At 45.5% G+C, this 20,138-nt stretch overlaps 1 protein-coding gene across 1 annotated transcript; it reads left to right on the top strand.

Moving 5' to 3' along the window:
* Window positions 1-3,079: 3,079 nt before the first annotated feature.
* On the top strand, window positions 3,080-19,479 carry SLC7A4 (solute carrier family 7 member 4). The gene is made up of 5 exons (XM_048514237.1): window positions 3,080-4,704; window positions 9,121-10,185; window positions 10,839-11,518; window positions 12,935-13,043; window positions 15,891-19,479. Exons 2-5 carry the CDS (start codon window positions 9,204-9,206, stop codon window positions 16,085-16,087), a joined length of 1,968 nt encoding a protein of 655 aa, XP_048370194.1. The 5' UTR covers window positions 3,080-4,704; window positions 9,121-9,203; the 3' UTR covers window positions 16,088-19,479.
* Window positions 19,480-20,138: the final 659 nt, after the last annotated feature.

Genomic DNA, 20,138 nt, shown 5'->3' with positions numbered 1-20,138 from the left:
AGTTGCTGTCATCTTCAAACTTGGTTACTACGCTGATCAGCACCAATCCAAACAGTTTATGAACAAATTAAATATCAATAGTCATAGTACCAGTCCCAGGACACCACTGCTCACTTTTCTCCATTGTGGAAAGTCTCCATTTTCTGCTTCCTGCTATTTAAGCAATTTTTAATCCATAAGAGAAAGCTGCCTCTCAACCTATGACTGCTAAGCGTAATTACTCAAGAGTATTTAGTGAGGTATCTTGTTCAGTCTAAGTATATAATATCGATCAGATTTGGAAGTCCAAGTATATGATATCAGATTGCCCTTCTCTATGTGCTTGCCTACCAGCTCAAACTCCAGGAGGTTGGTGAGGAATTACTTCCCTTTGCAGACTTTGTTCCTCAATGTTTAATAATTATTTCTTTAATAACAGCTTCTTTTAAATTACCCGGTGCAGATGTTAGGTTAACTGTCTTGTAATTCCATAGACCCCTTATGGACCCCTTTTTAAACATTGGAATGACATTTGCTATTTTCCAGTCATCCAGCATGAATGCCAATTTTAGCAGCAAGTAACATATACTTTTTAGTAATGAAAAAATTTACATTTTAAGTATTTTTGGTAGTAAGCCATCTGCACCTGCAGACATACTAGTTTTCATTTTGCTCAGTAGTCTTAGAACTTGATCTCTTTGTCACTTCGGTTTAACTCGTTCTTCATGCCTTCCCAAAGTCAGCAGCTCTGGCATGGGTACATGCGCCACATTTTCTAGAGTGAAAACGGATGCAAAGGATCCATTTTCTCTGCTGTCTCCACGTCTCCCTTAAGTAATCCTGTTATTGCTTTGCTATCCAAAAATCCAACTGTCTCCCAGGCTGGTTTTCTGCTCCTGATATGTTTGAAGAAAAGCTTATTGATAGTATTAATTTTCTTTTTGCTCAACTTTAAAATTTGTTATGCCAGAACCTGTGCTTTTTTCTGTTTGTTTAAATATGGAAAACCTCCCCCTTTTTAAAAGAAGCCTTTTTGCCTTTTATGACTTCCTCAACTTGAGTTATTAACCCACTGGCATCTGTTTAGATTTGGTGGAAACTTTCCTGGTTTGAGGTATGAATTCTATCTGGTACTTAATTAGTGTAGTTTCAAACTATTTCCAGACATCTTGGATGGATTTGACTCTCTCAGTTCTCACTTCTAACTTAATTCTACTAGTCCCCCCAGTTTGACATAATTCCCTCTTTCAGGAATGTGGAATTTTAAGAGCATTGTGGTTTCTGTTCCCAGTCATGTGACAACATTTACATCTCACGCCGGTTCTCAAGCTGTACTCAGAACCAGGTTCAGAGTTGCTACACCTCTAGTTGGCTTTGTAACCAACTGCTCCAATGGAAAGTCATTTATGAGGTCTGGAAAGCCTGTTTTTATGGCTGGACTAGAACACATTTGCCCTATCAATGTGAGAGTAGTCAAAGCAATCCAAATGCTACAATTCTTTCCTTTGTATTGGAGCAGAGAAAAGGAAGTGCTGCACTTTCAGCTTCCCCAAAGTGTGACACAGTCTACTATTGTCCTCGGCTGAGGACCAAGTGGGTCAAAAGGTACAAAACCAGGGTACAAAACCAGAGCTTGCAACTCCCTGGGGACAAATGAAAGTGAGTAGGGTAATAGGCTTGTAAGTACTGAATAGAAAGGATTAGCAGCAGGCTGCTGTCCATCAGCTTGGGTAGAGGGCAAGAAGGATGTGTGAATGAGAGGAGCTTGAGTCATTCTCCCTCCTGACTACTGAGTGCATTTATCTCTCCTGAGCTTTCCATTGTGGTTAAGATAAGGAATATCATACCAAAATGCTCAGGCATCCAGGCAAGGCACCCAAGAAGAATGGCCTTCACCAGTTTTGAAGGAGTTCGGTCTGCAGGGGCCAGTCCCGAGAGAAGTTCTGCAGCAGTTTGTTGCTTTGGGTTGCAGGAGGCTTTAATTCATTGGTTGTGTACCATGTGAAGCCAGAGTGAGGAATTTTAATCACTAGAGAGGATGGGAAGAATGCTGGCCGGTGAGTGCCGTTCGCGTCAGTCAGTTCTTGGCAGATGATTGAATTCTGTGCCCACTAGATTGCGAATAAGCTATTTGCTCTAGAGCTTCACCCTGGAGCCTGTTGGATGTTTTTAGGTTCCAGTCTATGCTCTGGAGCATGCCTTTCCCCACCACAAACTCTTATTTTTATTAGTATTTCTGTCAATGTATTGGGAACATTACGGAGTTTGGTGGGAAATGAGATAGAGCTTACAGTCTAAATTTCAACTGCTGAAAAGACTACAATGGAATGGGGTGCATATGTACCAGTGCAGGTATATTATCATTATTATTATTATACACATAACAACACAGCACAAGTGTCTGGAATTCATCTCTGAATATCGAGTCCTTCCCAAGGACCTAGGATATTAGAGGTATTTGCGTAGAATGTGTGCAGTTCCTAGAAGTGCTGCTTTCTGCAGCATGTGGACTGATGTTCTGTCCAAGTTTAGGCTTTCCAGATGTTTTTCAAGATTTCTTGGGATTCCTCCTAGAGCACCGACTACTAGTGGGATTACTGTTGTTCTTTTCTGCCACAATCGTTCAACTTCAATTTGTAGGTCCTTGTATTTTGTGATCTTTTTTTTTCCAGCTCTTTTGTCCTCTACTCCTGTGTTTGTCAACTGGCACAGCAACATCTATGATCCAAAACATGCTTTTTTTTTTTCTCTATCACTGTTATGTCTGGGGTGTTGTGTGCCAGGTGTCTGTCTGTTTGTATTCTAAAGTCCCAGAGTATTTTTGCTTCTTCATTTTCTGTGGTCTTCTCTGGCTTGTGCTCGTACCAGGTCTTGCTACAGGGCAGGCCGTACTTTTTGCAAAGGTTCCAGTGCACCATTGCTGCTAGCTTATTGTGACGTTCAAGATAGTCAGTTTGGGCTATTTTCTTACAACAGCAGATGATGTGCTCCACAGTTTCATTATTATTATTATTATTATTATTATTATTATTATTATTATTATTATTATTATTATTATTATTATTATTATTATTTTAATTAATTAATTAAATTTAGTATACCGCCCTATCCCCAAAGGGCTCGGGGCGGTGTACAGATAAAACATCAGCTAAAAACATACATATAATTAAAACAACAGTCATATCTTATGTTCTTTTGGCATCAGCAGGGCAGTGGCCTTTCAGGCTCCAGTGCCCATTTGAGGACAAATAAGACACAATGTACACCCTGTCATAGTTCTTTGCTTGTAAACAGTTCCACACCAAGTCAACCATCCAGTTCTGGCTGTCCTGTATTTCTGATTGCAGCCATTCTGAGTACATTCTGCACCTTTCATTGCATACCATTACTTTTGAAGCCAACCTGGAAACTTGCAGGTGGTCCAGAATGCATCAGCTAGATGAGCTGGTAGAGACGCATGTTGCCCATTTTAATAATTTTATTCATAGTTCAAATCAAGGTGCTGGTTATAATCTTTGAAGCACTTGGTGTCCAGGAGCCCACAGTCTGTCTTCAGAGTACCAACTAGATTCTCCAGGCTGCCACCTGCTGGCTGTCCCCCCGCCCCCCCCCCCCCCTGGACTTGGTGGCCCGCCTGGCGTCAACCAGAGCCTGGACCTTTTCCTCTGTAGCTTCTGTTTTGTGGAGTGGGCTCCCTTGATGAGATGAACAAGAATCACTGTAAGTCTTGTCTGTTTGCCAGGATTTAATGGCTGTTGAATTGGGGGGGGGGGTGAGAAGGGGAGTTGTTTCCTTTTTAAAAAATGTGGTTTTGTAGCATTAAATTCTTTTTGTACACTGTCTTGAGCTGAAAGGCAAGACTGGCATTAAATGTCATAACAAATATCAGTGGAGAAGCTGGCTGAGCTGCTGCTAATTTGGAGCTCACCATTGTAGCCTCTCCAGGTACCCTGGTTAGAACTGGAGATTTCCCAAGGACAGAATGGGAGGTTTTATTTTTTGAAATAAGCAAAAATAGACTTCTCTAACTAGATTGGATGTCACAGAAGAAAGGGGATCCCCTCCCCCAATTTATTTGCAGTATAAACAAAAAGGTGAATGCAAGCATAATCCAACACAGTAGACAATCTTTCTAAACGGTGCCAAGCAAATGTTTCTGTCATCTTCCCAAGCAGCCTATGGATAGAAGTTCTCCTTTGCAACTGGTATGTGAAAATATACAGCCTTTGAACATGGAGGTTCCATTTAATACCACAATAATGCCTGCAAATCCCACTCACAACAGGCAGAAACCTAAGCAAACATACTTGCTGCCATTGCATTAATTTATACAGGAAAAACTGAAACTGTTGGGTTTCTAGCTGTAAATAAAACGGGGGGGGGGGGAGTCGGTGGTAAACCACTACAGGGCGTTTCTCCTCTGAAGGGGTGGAGAAAAGAAGGGAGGGCTTCTCTGGGAACGCGTTTTGCTCCGCGGCAAGAGGTGCCCCTCTTGCTTCTCCGGCTGGAGCCTCCTGCCGCCCACCTGAGCTGCCGCGTCCTCTGCCCCTCAAGCAAGCGATGGGGTTGCTGGGCAGCTGCTGCCCGGGGATTAGCAGCAGCTCCTTCCCCCTCCCTGCCTGCCTTCATGTTTAAATAATACGGCCGTGACGCAGCGCTGTCTGGCGAGGGTAGGGAGGGCCCGGCTTCCAGCTGGCATCTGCCGGAGGCTCGGCGACCCGACAGGTAAGCGGGGCCCTGGGAGGTGGGCAGGCCAAAGGACCCAGCCGGGCTCTCCGCGGCTCCCCTTCCTTTGTGCACCTTCTCTCTGCTACGGTAGCAGGCAGCCCAGCCCATTCGAGCCGGGCTGGGGCGCCACCTGCCACGCAACCGCCCGGGCCCGCCGCCAGCTGCAGGTGCCCAGTTGACCCTCGGTGGGAAACGGCCTATCGGCAGAGTGGGCGCTCCTTGCCATGTGTCGTCCTCCTTCGAGTCTGGGAGGGAGCTGTCCAAGGTGGGGCGTGTGCTGATTCTGCCACCACCCCACCACCCCCATCCACAGCTGCATGGGCAGCGCTTCTCCAGGGAGGCACCCTAAACACACAATTCCAGGGCCAGGAAACAAATCACACACACCCCCACCCCGCCAATCCTTTGGTTGCAACGATTCATTGTCCTCAATGTTCCTCTGCAACCATCCCCTTCCAGGTTTCCAGCAGCTTTAGAGGTCAGACGCACCTGTATTATATAGAAACGTAGACCTAGAATGTATTATGAGTAGCATGCCGAGGAAATGTGCCTCTGAGCATGTGCAAGGTTTCGTTCCTTCAGCTGAATGACTATGACCAAATCTTATCTGCACGTCTGGAATGGAGAGGCTGCTTGGGGATTCTATCCCATCTCCTCTTTGTTTTGAAAAATAAGCATTGGCAACTCCACTACCCTTTTCTTACTAGGAATGCCCCCCTCGCCCCCCGTGGATCATCCCTGCTCTCTTTGGCAGAAGACCTCCAGATGAAAGTGCCTCTGAGCCAGCTCAAGATACTTTGACGTCAGAGGCAGCAGACCCAGCGGCACCCACCCCCACCCAGTTAACATGGGGATTTTGCCATCCTTATTCTAGTCCTCCCTCCAAATCCCGCTCCTGGCAGAGCTGTCTCTCCTGGGAACAGCCTCCTGCTATTTCTCCTACATTTTTATCAGTGAAAGGGATTTCTGCAGTGTGTGTGCAAGAGAAATCCCTGGAGCAAAGGGAGGGAGGAAAACCCTTAAGGGTCAACTTTTCATATGTTTAAGGCAAGGGAGGAGGTAGATTGTAGCAAGGATCAAGATCCTGCACCTGGGCCTTTATTCAAGATTAGGTTAGATTGTCAAAACAACAATTCATTTTAAGGACATTTTAGGTACCCCATAATGACGAGCCATGTGATCAGAAACAAAAGTCCCATCCATACACACACACACACACTTCCTCTTTCTTTCTTTCTTTCTTTCTTTCTTTCTTTCTTTCTTTCTTTCTTTCTTTCTTTCTTTCTTTCTTTCTTTCTTTCTTTCTTTCTTTCTTTCTTTCTTTCTTTCTTTCTTTCTTTCTTTCCCTACTGCATCCAGAAATAGAGGAGCGCAGATGCTCCTAGAACCCTGTTTTGAAATTAGTAATTAGACTCACAGTTCCTTTTGAAGGGAGAGAAGGGAAGAAACAGACTGAAAACAGGTCAGTCGTCTGGGATTGGTGTAAGATTTCTTGCAGGTGTCTGCAATCAAAATATCTACCCTCTGGAAGTTTGTGTCCCTGGGATGAGGAGTTTTATTTATAGCTCACATTTCTCAACTACATTTAAAGCCATACAATAGGAACAGCGTAAGACATACAACAGTGATAGGTATACAAAGTCAGGAAACTGTACTGATGCTGCTAGTTTTATGAATTTTGTAACTTGTTTTAACTTGCTCTAATTTATTTTATTTGGTGTATTGTTGTTTTGGCCATTGTATGTTTGGCCCAGTGTACACCGCCCAGAGCCCTTCGGGGGTGGGTGGTTTATAAATTTGATATATAAATAAAAATAAATAAATAAAAATAAACAATGCAATAAAACAATGTATGATGTGTAAGAGATGCAAAACTAGATTACAGACAATTGAAAACAATGCAGTAAAAACAAGGTAATGAGCGCAATAAGCAAAGCTACGAATTAAATCTTGTGTCCCCTTGTTAAGGGCACCATCATTAGATTTGTTTTATTGAGGTGACTAAATTTGTAAAATTAAATATTTAATATAAATAATATTTAATATAAATAATATTTAATATTATACAAACCTATTATATGCAATATAGAGCACAGTATTCTGTTATTTTATGTTATAAACCACCCTGAAACTTGCTTCTGGGGGGGGGGGGGGGGTGTAATAAAATAAATAAATAAATGCATCCTGCTCAACAATTGCAAATATACTACAAGTTTCACCCCCATGCCAGAGATGCTAGAAATTGATTTTCAGAAGGGGACAGCAGTGGGGTTGACTTCATATAAATGCAAACACAGGAACACTAAAGGAGAAAGCGTGAGGAGGTGTACTCTCCCAAAGGTCCTATTCTATTCAGTGGGGCTTACTCAAAGGGAAATATTCTTAGGACTGCAGATCAAGGTGCCATGTAGAAGGAGGAGGAGGAGGAGTTTGGATTTAAATCCCCCCCTTTCCCTCCTGTTAGGAGACTAAAAGGGGCTTACAATCTCCTTTCTCTTCCCCCCTCACAACAAACACCCTGCATGGTGGGTGGGGCTGAGAGAGTTCGGAAGAACTGTGACTAGCCCCGTCACCTAGCTGGCATGTGTTGGAGTGCACAAGCTAATGTAGTTCACCAAATAAGCCTCCACAGCTCAAGTGGCAGAGTGGGGAATCAAACCCGGTTCTCCAGATTAGAGTGCACCTGCTCTTAACCACTACACCACGCTGGCTGCTTGCGAACATGCTTCTAAATGGTTCTGAACAGATTTTTAAAAATTATTTACATAGGTTGGGTTGAATAGGCCATTGAAAAGGACATAACTGCAGCACAATGCTGTTTGAAAAGAGAACTGAGTAATAAGGAATATAGGGAGATGTTTCTGACAATGATACCTTAAGAAAAGAGTTGTCCAAAGCACAGGCAGGCAGCTGTTCTTATTTTCCAACACTGAAAGGTGCGTGGGAGTGTTACTGTCAAGTAACAAAGACCTGCCACCTATGGCTCGGAAAGACAGACGTGGCTCAAATAAGGCTCATTAAGATAAGATATAGTGGAGAGGTAGGATGCTAGAATAAGTAGCATGTGAAGGAAATGGCAGGCAAATATTTTATGGAGATACTTTGTGAACAGGGAAATGACAGATGGGGAACATGGCCAGTAATGTAAGAGTAAACCCTGCCCAAATTTATGCCAGTGTACATAAACAGTTGCACTGGGTGTTCCTGGGTATATTTATTATAAACTGGGATGCACAGTGTGAGTCTAATAAATTATTTTGCCTTTCTTTGAAAAATGTAAACCACACCCTAACCTGGATGGCCCAGGTTAGCCCAATCTCATCAGATCTCAGAGGTCAAGCAAGACTGATTCTGGTTAATGCTTCAGACGGGTGACCATTAAGAAAATCTAGGGGCGCTAATCAGATGCAAGTGATGACAAACTACCCCCTTTTATCTCTCGCCTTGAAAACCTGTGGGGTTTCTGTAAGGCCCCTTCTGCACATGCAGAATAAAGCACTTCCAATCCACTTTGCAGCTGGATTTTACTGTGCGGAATACTAAAATCCACTTGCAAACAATTGTGAAAGTGGATTGAAAGTGCCTTATTCTGCATGTGTGGAAGGGGCCTAAATTGGGTGTGGCTTGACAGAACTTTAACCTCCACTGCTTTGGGTTGAAAATCAGCATATAAATACAATAAAATGAGTGACTAGCGAAACACACTATTTGTATTCTCAGAAGCATTGCTGTCTTTATTTTGATTGCACTGAAGACCAGACACACTTTTGATATTGGAACAGATTCCAGGTCTGAGCATTTGGTGAATGGGAAATCAGAAATCCCCCAGCCCACAGAGCTCAGATCACAATCTCACAAAATCTTTCCATAAAATAAGGAGCAGCTAACCAGTCAGTAGCTAAACCTGTTCTGCAGGTACCTCTAGCAGAGAACACTGTGTTCACTTACCCCAGGCATGGGTAGAATATCCAGGTACCTCTGCTTGGGGGAGGCTGAGGGTCACCTTTGTTTGTTTCACGGCAACTTCATTGGTGCCCCAACCAAAATTTCTGCCTCAAGCCACTGTTTAGATGCTGGTATAGCTGGATCAGTGCTGATAGGATTTGTCCCCTTTGGTATTTCAGTCATCATGGCTGGGGACAGCCACATGCTTTTATGTCTTTGTGGGTTTTGATGTTATAGCTGCATCTAGTGAGGAGGCCAGGAATCCCCCAAAAGCTGATCCCACAGCTATTGCCATCTAACTGGGCTTTGCCACAGGGGTCTACATCCTGGTTTCTGTGGTATTGGCACTGATGGTTCCTTGGATCCTGAGTTTGGCCTCGCTGATGCCTTTTATCAAAGGAGTTTCTCTTGGGCTGACTTGATTGTGGCTGCTGGATCCATTTACATGACTATTTTCTTCCTTGCTAGGTATTTAAGCAGAAGACTGAGGAGAGAGTGTTTTGTCCTCTATTGTTCGTGTTGAAGGCAAGGCACCCCACCTTCCTTCCAAGATGGTGAGCCGGCTGCCTCGCCCAGCTGACCTGACCCGCTTCTGCCAGAAACTTAATCGAGTGAAGACACTGGAGGATGACATGATGGAGACCTCCTTCAACCGATGCCTGAATACTTTTGACTTGACACTGCTAGGCATTGGGGGTATGGTGGGTTCGGGCTTGTATGTGCTCACTGGCACCGTTGCCAAGGAGACTGCGGGACCTGCCATCGTTATCTCCTTTATCATTGCTGCCTTTGCCTCACTGCTGGCTGCTCTCTGCTATGCCGAGTTTGGGGCTCGCGTGCCCAAGACAGGCTCTGCATACATGTTCACATACATCTCAGTAGGCGAGATCTGGGCCTTCCTGATTGGCTGGAATGTCATTCTTGAGTACATGATAGGTGGGGCCGCTGTCGCCAGAGCATGGAGTGGCTACCTGGATTCTATCTTTGATCACAAAATCAAGAACTTTACTGAGATCCATGTTGGCACTTGGAATATCCCATTCCTGGCACATTACCCAGACTTCTTGGCCTCCGTCATTCTGCTCATAGCAACAGCCTTCATCTCCTTTGGGGCTCGAGTCTCATCCTGGCTCAACCATGTCTTCTCTGCCATCAGCATGGGGATCATCGTCTTCATCATTGTGATGGGATTCATCCTGGCTAGGCCCCAAAACTGGGGGGCAGAGGAGGGGGGATTTGCCCCCTTTGGTATCTCAGGGATCATGGCTGGGACAGCCACATGCTTTTATGCCTTTGTGGGCTTTGATGTTATAGCTGCATCTAGCGAGGAGGCCAGAAACCCTCAAAAAGCTGTTCCCACAGCTATTGCCATCTCACTGGGCCTTGCCACAGGGGCCTACGTCCTGGTTTCCGTGGTGTTGACTCTGATGGTGCCTTGGCACTCCTTGGACCCCGAGTCTGCCCTTGCTGATGCCTTTTTTCGAAGGGGTTACTCTTGGGCTGGCTTCATTGTGGCTGCTGGATCCATTTGTGGTGAGTATGGGCCAAGGCCCAGGGTTGGGCTTTTCCTAAACTGGCTTTAGCCTCTTATCATCTACACTGCTGTTACCCGAGGACTAAATCTCTCCTCCTTTATTGCCATTGTGTCAGCTGTTGGCAGTTAGGGAGAGAAAGGCTATCACCTTTTTTATTTTTGCTGTCAAATCATAGTTGACCTATGGCAACCCCATAGGGTTTTCAAGGTGAGAGAGGGTTGGAGGTGGTTTGCTGTTGCCTGCCTCTATGTCACCCTGGTATTCCTTGGTGGTCTCACATCCAAATATTAGCTTGGGTCAGATCTGAAATTCTGTAACTGGCCCAAGTTCCCCCAGCAAACTTCCATTGTGTGAGTGGGAATTTGGAGCTGGGTTTTCCAGATGCTAGTCTGACACCTTAACCGCTACCCCACGTTGGCAAAGCCTTTGACCCTACTGTAGTCGTCCCAAGACTGAACAGGGCTGAGCTGTTGATGGGCCATTTGTGACAGACTAGATGTAGGACTTCTCTGTGTGGTCTGATCCATCGAACAGCTCATATGTTCTGCTACAGCACAGTACAGTTTGTCCCTCTTCATCTTAGGCATCACAGAAGAGGGAAGGGTGAGTGGGCGGTCCTTCTGAACATGTGCCTCTCCTGTTTCTTTCCAGCAATGAACACTGTTCTCCTCAGCAACCTCTTCTCTCTCCCACGAATTGTCTATGCCATGGCAGAGGATGGACTCTTTTTCCATGTGTTCTCCCGTGTACACCCCCACACACAGGTCCCTGTGGTGGCCATCTTGGTGTTTGGCATTCTCATGTCCATTCTGGCCCTCATTTTTGACTTGGAGGCCCTAGTCCAGTTCCTGTCCATTGGCACCCTCTTGGCCTACACCTTTGTAGCAGCCAGCGTCATTGTTCTGCGCTTCCAGCGGACAAGGTCCCAGGCTCCAAACCCACCTTCAGAGGCTGAGAATACTCCGCCACCATCTGCAGAGACTATTGATGCGAGCGAACTAAAAGAATATGAATCTTTCTCTGACAAGCTGAACTTGGTAGACAAGAAAAAACTCAAAAGCCAGCGGGAACCGGGGCAGCTCAAAGCCATTTTTGATCCCTATTTGGACTTCCTCAGCGATTTCTACCCTGGAGAAGTGGTCACAGTGGCTGTTATCATCCTCATGGTGTCAGCCTTCTGCTTGTGTTCCATCCTGGTGTTTGGGAAGAATCAACTTCACCTGCCCACCTGGAGCTACGCCTTGCTGATCGTACTCTTCAGCCTGGCCTTTGTTGTCAGCTTGGTTCTTATCGGGGTTCACGAGCAGCAAAAGAACAGCCAGACATTCCAGGTAACTGGGGCCAAAGCCTGATAAGGGATTTGCAAGATATCTGACCCCTAAATACTTTGCAGGGTCCCCTTTCCTTTCTCCTCTCCTATTCAGCAGCAAGTTCAAGCCTCCACTGTGAGAAATACCAGTTTTCATCTTGAGATCTGTTTCTGATAAGGCAAAAATAGGACAGCTTTGCCACAAGCACTGTGCAAATGCAGATTCCCATTCCATGGTCTTGCTAAAACTTCATCATGGAAATAGTAATCTGCCATGTTCATTAGAAGGAAGGTGGGGTGGTGGATGGGCTGCAAACCATCACTTCCCTCCAAAAGAACAATGCCCTTTGAAAGCCTGCACTGACCCCAGCTCTTTGCCATCCAGCTTTCAAAATACAGACTTTGGGTCCTCTTCACTGGTTGTGTTCCAGGTGTCAAGAAACTGGGTTTTCCAATCCACCAGGGTGATTAAATTTCCCTACCCCAGACCTGGGACCCTGGAATACATCCTCTTCTGATAGCTCAACTGAGGCTGGGTTGGACTCTTACACATGCAGTGGAACCCAGCAATTAAAAAGTGGCAGGGTTTATTAAAAGGATTGTATAAAAGGTTCAGGTTTAAATATAAGACAAGCAAGTAGATGGATTAAAACAACAAAGTCTAACTTCCTAACATACACTGAAGGCTGACAAATCAGCATAAGTCAAACCATCAAGTAGGACAGTGGTGGCGAACCTTTGGCACTCCAGATGTTATAGACTACAATTCCCATCAGCCCCTGCCAGCATGGCCAATTGACCATGCAGGCAGGGACTGATGGGAATTGTAGTCCATAACATCTGGAGTGCCAAAGGTTCGCCACCACAGAAGTAGGAGATGCAGCAAGATGGTTTCAGATCCATTGCTTACTCCTGATGCCCAAGGTTTGGGCATTGCTACTCTCTTCTCATCAGATGGTTGTAGGGTACTTTATAGGAGACTGGACCACTGACCCCCTGACTGCTGTAAGCCAATTAAGGACATGAGTCCAAAGATGATTCTTGGAGAGAAGCAAAACTCCCCCTTCCAATCTGACCTAATTGGTGGCAGTTCAAGCCAGTTATGCAAGATGCGATCCCAAGCTCTTCATCTTGGTTTGGGAACTGAAGAAAAGGTAGCAAGCATTTGATATGGAACCCCGTCCCAAATTTCTCTTTACACTTCAATGACACATCAGGAAGCAGGCTGTAGCTGTAAATTTTCAACATGGCCAAAAACTGATCTTTACATTGTCAGATTGATTGATACTAGTGCAGTGGGGAGAAACCCTCAGACCTCAAAAACAATGTTTCCAGAGATGATAGAGCAGCAGTAGGGAGGGGGGCTCCATCCTCTTGAAAAGGCCACGAATTGGAACCACCAGTTCATCTCACCTTGGTCTCCTTTCTTGCCTTTTAGCTGCCCCTGGTACCATTGACTCCAGCCCTGAGCATCCTTCTCAACATCTACCTCATGCTGAAACTCAACTACATGACCTGGCTGCGCTTTTCTGTCTGGCTGATTGTAGGTGAGTTGGGAGGGGGGGGGGCTGCCGTACCTATGCTTTGAAAATGAGTTTTGAGAGAGAATGTGGTGGGGGCTCACTGGACACTCTGCTGAGACTTTTGGGGGGGGAAGTTCTTTTCTCCTACCCTCCTAGCAAAGAAGGATAAGTGCAGAGCTGCACTGAAGAGGGTCCAGTGGTGGCGAACCTTCGGGTATTCTCCAAGTTGTTGAGGTTCTGGATTGCTACAATTCCCATCAGCCCCTGCTGGTCATGCTGGCAGGGGCTGATGGGAATTGTAGTCCATAACAGCTGGAGTGCCAAAGGTTCGCCACCACTGTGCTATGTGGACCGGGCTTGTTTTCATTCTTCTCTGCTGGGAACAAGAACATTAAAATGAAGCTGGTCAGGTCCACAGCATTTTCTAAATGTGATGAATTTTCACATTTGAAAACTTCTCTGGTGAATTATGCCTGCCACACAGGGTCAGACAGATAGATATGCAGATCCTTTTATTACTATAAATGCATGATAACAACCCCCAAATCATTTGTTGGTCATATGGAGGAGGCACATGGGGGGCATGGTTGCTCTTGGCAGCCCTGCTTAATGGCACTTTCCACCCCCACCTGTTTGGTGAAGTAAAGCATTTTGGCCAGGTGTCCTGAGAAGTTGCAGGGGTTGCCCTTTGCCACAGGAGCCCAGGCTTGAGAGGAGGGGCTGCTATTTCACCACTGAGAACAGCATGGTTTTTTCTTATGCTAACTGAGCCTGACAGTCTCAGTCTGTCTGGGACTTGAATAAATGATTGGCACACACTTTCTGAAGTCAGCTAGGTGATTTATTTTAATCCTTTGTTAGGGCGATGTGCTGTTCTTCCTGCTTCCTTCTCACTAGTGCAATGTTATTGTGTTGTATTATATGATTGATTTATTTGCCACAAAAATACCGGGGCAGGTAGCGGAGCAGCCCTGATAACAATACATTAGGGCCCAATAGGCCCTCTTCTCTGAATGTTCAGCTTTCATTTTAAAGAAAAGCCACCAGTCATTTCCCTGGTAATATCAGCAGAAGTGTGCAACCAGTCTTTCAGCAATTGCCTTGCAAAAGGTAAGGAAGAGAACCTGAAAGACGGCAGTTTTGCTGGACAGTTAACCCTTTGTTGACTGAATCCATTCTTCTCTGTCCTGTTGCATAACTTTCTTTCGTTCTCCCTTCCTTCCTTTCTCTACCTTTTAACATCAGCAATAATAACAAGAGCACAGGGCAGAAAATTTGACTGAGAGCTACACTCTTTGGGGCAGTGGTGGGATTCAAATAACTTAATAACTGGTTGCTTACAAGCACCCTTTTTTTAACAACCATTTCTGCCAAAGTGGTGCAAACCTGCTGAATACCAACATTGTTTTAGGGGGAGTATTCCCTATTTGCAGTTAGGAAATAGCCCCAAGTGTAAGTTGGGCCATGGGATTCTAATGGGGTAGGAGTTGGCAGTGCTCAGAAGCACTCAGCCAGGCGACTGGTTGCTTTGTTTTTTTGATTGCTTAAAAGTCACCTTGCAGTAGCTTGCTTGAATTCAGAACTAGTATTTTTGAAGTAGAAAAAGGTAGCAGATGGTCACGGCGGTTGTGTACAAAATCCAAAAAACACAAACTTTTTAATGAAAAGTTCTAAAGTGTTGGCATGCAAGACAGGGAAGGGGGCTGTTTCTGAACAGTGCCCTTCCAGTCATTCCTCTATTGGTGTTGTGGAACGTACCAGAAGATCACTAGATCGTTCCAGGAAATAAAATGTTATTATTATACCTGCTGAAGAAACAGGACTCATTCCCATTAGGCATTTCTCCAATGAGTTGTTCTAAATGCAAAGCATTTACACACTTGTATGAGTATACTATTCCGCAAAAGATTATCGACCACAACTGTGTCACAAACTCATTGGTTTCCTGTCCCTCATATACCATTAACGTTACTGCACACAGAGACTTTCTTCACCATGTTGCAATTACCTGTTGCACATATCTATCTGCGTACGTGACAGTCTTGCTTACAGCTTATGGGTTCCTGGCAAGCAAAGGTTACAGAAGCCAATTGCTGATGATCTATTAGTCCTTTTTTATGATCCACAGTGCCCTTTCCGCACATGCAGAATAATATACTTTCAATCCATTTTCAATCCACTTTGCAGCTGTGCGGAATAGCAAAATCCACTTGCAAACAATTGTGAAAGTGGATTGAAAGTGCATTATTCTGCATGTGTGGAAGGGGCCATAGACAGTTAAGACTAAGATGGAAGTCAAATCTGAATTCTGGACTTTGATACTAAAGAGGGGCCTCTGCTTGCAACATTCCTCTTTACCCTATTTCCCTAGAACTCATGCAAGGTGGGAGGAAAGGAGTGGGGTAATTGATATTAGATGTAGAATATTTATTTAGAAGTTGGATTTTGGTGAGAGGAAGGGATCTCATAGGAAGGGTTGATGCAAGAGTTGAACTTTGAACTGGATGTGACATCACAGGACATACTATTACAAAACTGTGGAGCTCTGTCCTTTTTCCAAACACCACCCCCACCAAAGCTCCAGGAATTTTTGATGCCAGAGTTGGCGACTCTTCCCTAGGGCACACTTGAACAACTGGCACTTAAAAATCCAATTACGTTTAAATTAATAACTTGTAAGCATAATAATTTTGAACTTGTGGGATTTTTACTGTTTTGAATTAATTTGTTATGCCCCCCCCCTTCAACATTTATGCCCCTCACCATCAATTATCTTGCTATGGTCCTGTGCCAAGGTATCTTGGTGTATTTTTGACTTATGGTGACATGTTTGGGTTTGTTTTTTACTTTTGTGGTTTCTCTTTGGTTTAGGCTTGCTGGTCTACTTTGGATATGGCATCTGGCACAGCAAAGAAAACCTACGGGAGGGTCAGGGACACACGGTCAGTGCCCGCTACGTGGTCTTCCCCAGCAGCAGCCTACAGGAGACCGTCCAGACGGTTCAGCCCAGCGTGCAGCCATCTCAGGGGTTGGATGAAACAGGTGAAGAAGAAGAAGCAAAGAGATGATTTGAGAAGGCTAATGAGAGGAGACTCTCCCCCGTCCCAGCCCAGCCCAGACCAACCCAGCCCATTGCTCTGTGGAGAAAACAGCCCTCCTCCAACCCACCCAGGAAATCTTCAAGTGTGGCCAGTTGCTCTCAGTGGAGCAGAGAGTCATGGTTTTAAGTTATTTGCTTGTGCTTCCTTTCCCCTTGCAAGATGGCTGCGCATTCTCTTCCGTTATCTGGCTTGGAGGTAGGTTTCTATCTGTGGTAGGTTTCTCCTCTTCTGCGGCCAAATATCTCTTTGACCCACTGTGTTCATGTTACGTTCCTCTGGAGGTAATATGGAGGTGGAACAACTCTCTGTACCAAGGATTTGGCCAGCCATGGAGAAAAGAGGCCCATTTGGGTTGTGCAGGTGTGATCTGGATTGCGGTTGCAGAAATTTATCTATCCATTCTGCAGCAGGCTAAACAGCTTCTTCCAGAAGAGGGCTGAAATGCCGGCCTCAAAATTATGACTAGGCAAGAACCTTTTTGGAGCAAGAGGATTCTTTTTCTGACTAACGCAAATACAGCCGTTGGTCAGCAGCATTGGGATGTTTGGATGGCACACGAAATGGAGTTCTCAGATACTTGGGAGCGTTTTCTCCCTTGTGCTCTTTGGGTTATGCTTGAATGTTTTTCAGTCAATTTGAGTGAACATGGCAGCTAGTGCAAGTTTAACCATCCATGTTACAGTCAGCAGCTACTGCAAAATCACTATTCCTATCACATTCAAATCACACCCTGTTGGGGGAGGGGGTTAGAAAGATGGGGGCAACTACAGCATACTATCAGGCCCATCCAAGCAGAAGGAGCCTCTTCAGATGGCGGCATCCAACTGGAGGCCCAATTCCCCACAACCTTCTCATGCACAAGTCCTATTTGAGTGAACTGGAGCTTTCCAGACTATCAGTCATGCAGTTCCTGCTCATTTAAATGAGGCCTCGGAAGAGAACTTCCTGGTGGATTAGACCTTCAGTTACTGAGTGGGTGTAGTGTATGCACCCTTTGACTTCTCTATCTGAGGCACCAAAATGTCTTGGCCTCATTCTGCACCCAGTGAGCCTCATTTCAGAGCCGTGTCCCACACGCACCCCAGCCTGTTCAGATTATCTGCCCTACTCAAAATAGCAGTTGCATCTCTTGCCATTCTCCCTTGTAGCTTAATACTTAAGAGGGAAACAGCAGTAAGTGCTGCAGTAAGCAAAGCCAGGAACTCCCAAATCAGAGGCTATGACAAGAAGTTGACCCCCCCCCCATTATTTTGTATGTATTTGCTTAATTTATACCCCATCTTTCTCCTCAATGGGGACCTAAAGCAGCTTACATTAGTCTACAGTCCTCCATGTTTATCCTCACAACAACCCTGGGCAGAGGCAAGGGCGAAAAGCAGCTGGTGCACTGGTGCGTCATCCACCCCGCCCCCGGAACGCCCTCACCATGCCCCCAGAGGGGCATGCACCCGGTGCATCACACCCCCCTCCTCTTGGAGCTACACCTCTGACTTTGGGAGGTAGATTTGACTGAATGTGACTGGCCCAAGGTCTCCCAGCAAGCTTCTCTGGCAGTGGGGATTTGAATTTGGGTCTCCTAGACTCTCAATTCTACACTACCCAGGCACACAACCCTTCCTGGCCCAAGAAAGTTTATTCCCACAGCCTCCCCCTTACTTGTAGTCATTTTTTACCAGCCAAAAATGGTCCTCCTCAGCAGTTAGAAGCTGGCGGGGTTTACAGTTGGTTCCAGGCTTCGTATAATTAAGGCTCACTTTTTTTCCTGAATTAAATTTTGAAAAAAAAAATTTTACATGTCAAAACAGTTTACTGTTAGCATATGTAAGAGCTGCCTTCCTTCAAAGGAGCTTGCCCCGATGTCTATGTGTGAATTCTGGACTGGTCATTATGCTGCATTGTTGGGATGGAATTTAGTGACAATAGGCCAACAGTGAGGAGTCAGGGGCAAACAGCATAGCATAGAGCAGGGTCTGCAACCTGCGGCTCTCCAGATGTTCATGGACTACAAATCCCATCAGCTGCTGCCAGCAGGGGCTGATGGGATTTGTAGTCCATGAACATCTGGAGAACCATAGGTTGCAGACCCCTGGCATAGAGTGCGGCAGGAGGGTGCCTCATTTTGGGGAGAGGTCAGAGAAGCCTTTCTTTTTTTTAAAAAAAAAGGTGTATTCCTTCAGACCCACAGTTTGGGCTTCACTGAGATTACAGCCTTCCAATGAAATAGAAAACATCAGAGATGTCTTTTTTAAAAAAGGCTTTATACTGCCATCTACCAGGTAACACAAGGGGGTCAGTATTCTGAAGCAGCACAGGTCACGGCACCCAATTCTTCTCAAGCACAGCTCAGGCATTCCAAGATGGCCTCCCTGCCCTTACGTGCCTTTGTGACCACTTCTGTTCTCCTGCCCTTACTGCCAGATGAAGCTTTGCTAGAGGCTGCACATTCACCCTATTTACAAAAAATAGAGCACAACCATTCCCCGCACATGCACACACAGCCCGTGTGACGTCTTAAAACACAAGCTGTTGTCAAAGAACTTGCATGAGTTGTACTTTTGTGTAGACAAAAAACACATTTGTTTATGTATAGCTATTAAGCAAGTTCAGTGGTTAGAACCAACCAGCTTGTTGTATACCTCCCTCAGAAGAGCTCAGTGTGTGGTATGTGGTTCTTCCTGCCTCCATTTTATCCTCACAACAAACCTGTGAGGGGTTTGGCTGAAGGAGCCTGGATGGCTGGCCGAAGTGGCCAAGCAAGCTTCATGATTGAGCAGAGTTTTAAACTGCAGCCTCCTTAGTTCTAGCCTGACAGTATGTCACACCGGTTCTTCTGTCAGTTCCCCTGTCCCCCTGTTGCTTTCCCCTTGGGCATATGCACCTTCTTAGTGTGATAAGATGACCAAACAAACAGCTTAAAGGGAAGGGGAAATGGCAGTTTAGGGACAGCTGGTTGGAGGAAAGGTCAAGGGGTCTCCTGTGGAATTACTGAAGACATCTGGGTTTCCCAGGCAGTGCTTTTGGAGAAATCCGGAAGCCACCTCCTAGGTCTATGCTTATTTTCCCCTTACACAAGCATAGATGCAGTGTGGCTACTCCAGCCTGGTTTTCAGACCTCATGCAAAAGAGAATGTATCATTTGCTGGTCTGTCTGATGTGCAGCTGTTGTCTGTGGACTCCAGAAGAGCTGCCCAGTTCGCGCACGCTGTTTCATTCCGTTCAGCTTTATGCTTGCTCCCATCTGCCACTGTAAGCCAAGCAGGCAGGGCAGTGCTATCATCAGTGTTTCCCTGCCTGGCTACCACTCTGCTCTGTGCAATGGCTTGTTGCAACTAAGATGATAAAGATTTGTCCTTCCTTGATTCTGGGTTTCTGTGATTATTTTTTGTGCTCACTGTTTGCCTCCTGCAGGCAGTCCATGGAAAGACAGCTGTTTGTGGGGCAAGTCAATACAAGCAGAACTGTAACCAAGGATGGTTTCCTGACGGGCATCGTTAAAGCTAGCATGGCAGCCATTCTGAAGCTCAACTCTCTTCCTTTGCCATAAAGTCTTTGACAGAACTGTTCTAAAGGAGGATCCTGCATGTACGTGCTGTGCCACTCCAAAATAACATGAAAACATCCTTATTTTGCAAAAACCAAGTTTCTCATTTTTCTCCTCACAGTTTTCTCCTCACAGAGAGATATTACATACGCAAGGATATCACTTTCCATGTTCCAAATGGCAAGATGGGGAAGTCCTCTACTAAGATCTAAGCAGCTGTTGCCACTCAGGACAGATAATCAGTAAGGGTCTGTTTAGCATCTACTGTACCTTTGTAAGGTGTACAGTTCTGGATGCTGCATTCCAAGGAGATTTTTTGGTGCCGTAGCTGTTCAGTTGCCCTTCAGCCCCTTGTACCTCTTGCCACAGGCCCCTCCCAGATTTCTTTCCTTTTCCGTGCTCCTGCTTTCTGTTGATTGCTCCGCCACCTGTACATTCTACCTTCATACTTGCGAGCCTCCACTTGAAGAACTCCAA

This window comes from Sphaerodactylus townsendi, linkage group LG13 (assembly GCF_021028975.2).
Source record: "Sphaerodactylus townsendi isolate TG3544 linkage group LG13, MPM_Stown_v2.3, whole genome shotgun sequence".
In the NCBI taxonomy this organism is placed as follows: domain Eukaryota; kingdom Metazoa; phylum Chordata; class Lepidosauria; order Squamata; family Sphaerodactylidae; genus Sphaerodactylus; species Sphaerodactylus townsendi.
Note: the sequence above shows the minus strand (reverse complement) of the source record. Positions and strands in the feature narration are given on the sequence as shown.

Coding starts and splice junctions, on each gene's coding strand:
- SLC7A4 (XM_048514237.1), top strand. CDS start 9,204: ATGGTGAGCCGGCTGCCTCGCCCAGCTGACCTGACCCGCTTCTGCCAG. Junction 10,186..10,838: donor GGCTGCTGGATCCATTTGTG/GTGAGTATGGGC, acceptor GTTTCTTTCCAG/CAATGAACACTGTTCTCCTC. Junction 13,044..15,890: donor TTCTGTCTGGCTGATTGTAG/GTGAGTTGGGAG, acceptor TCTTTGGTTTAG/GCTTGCTGGTCTACTTTGGA.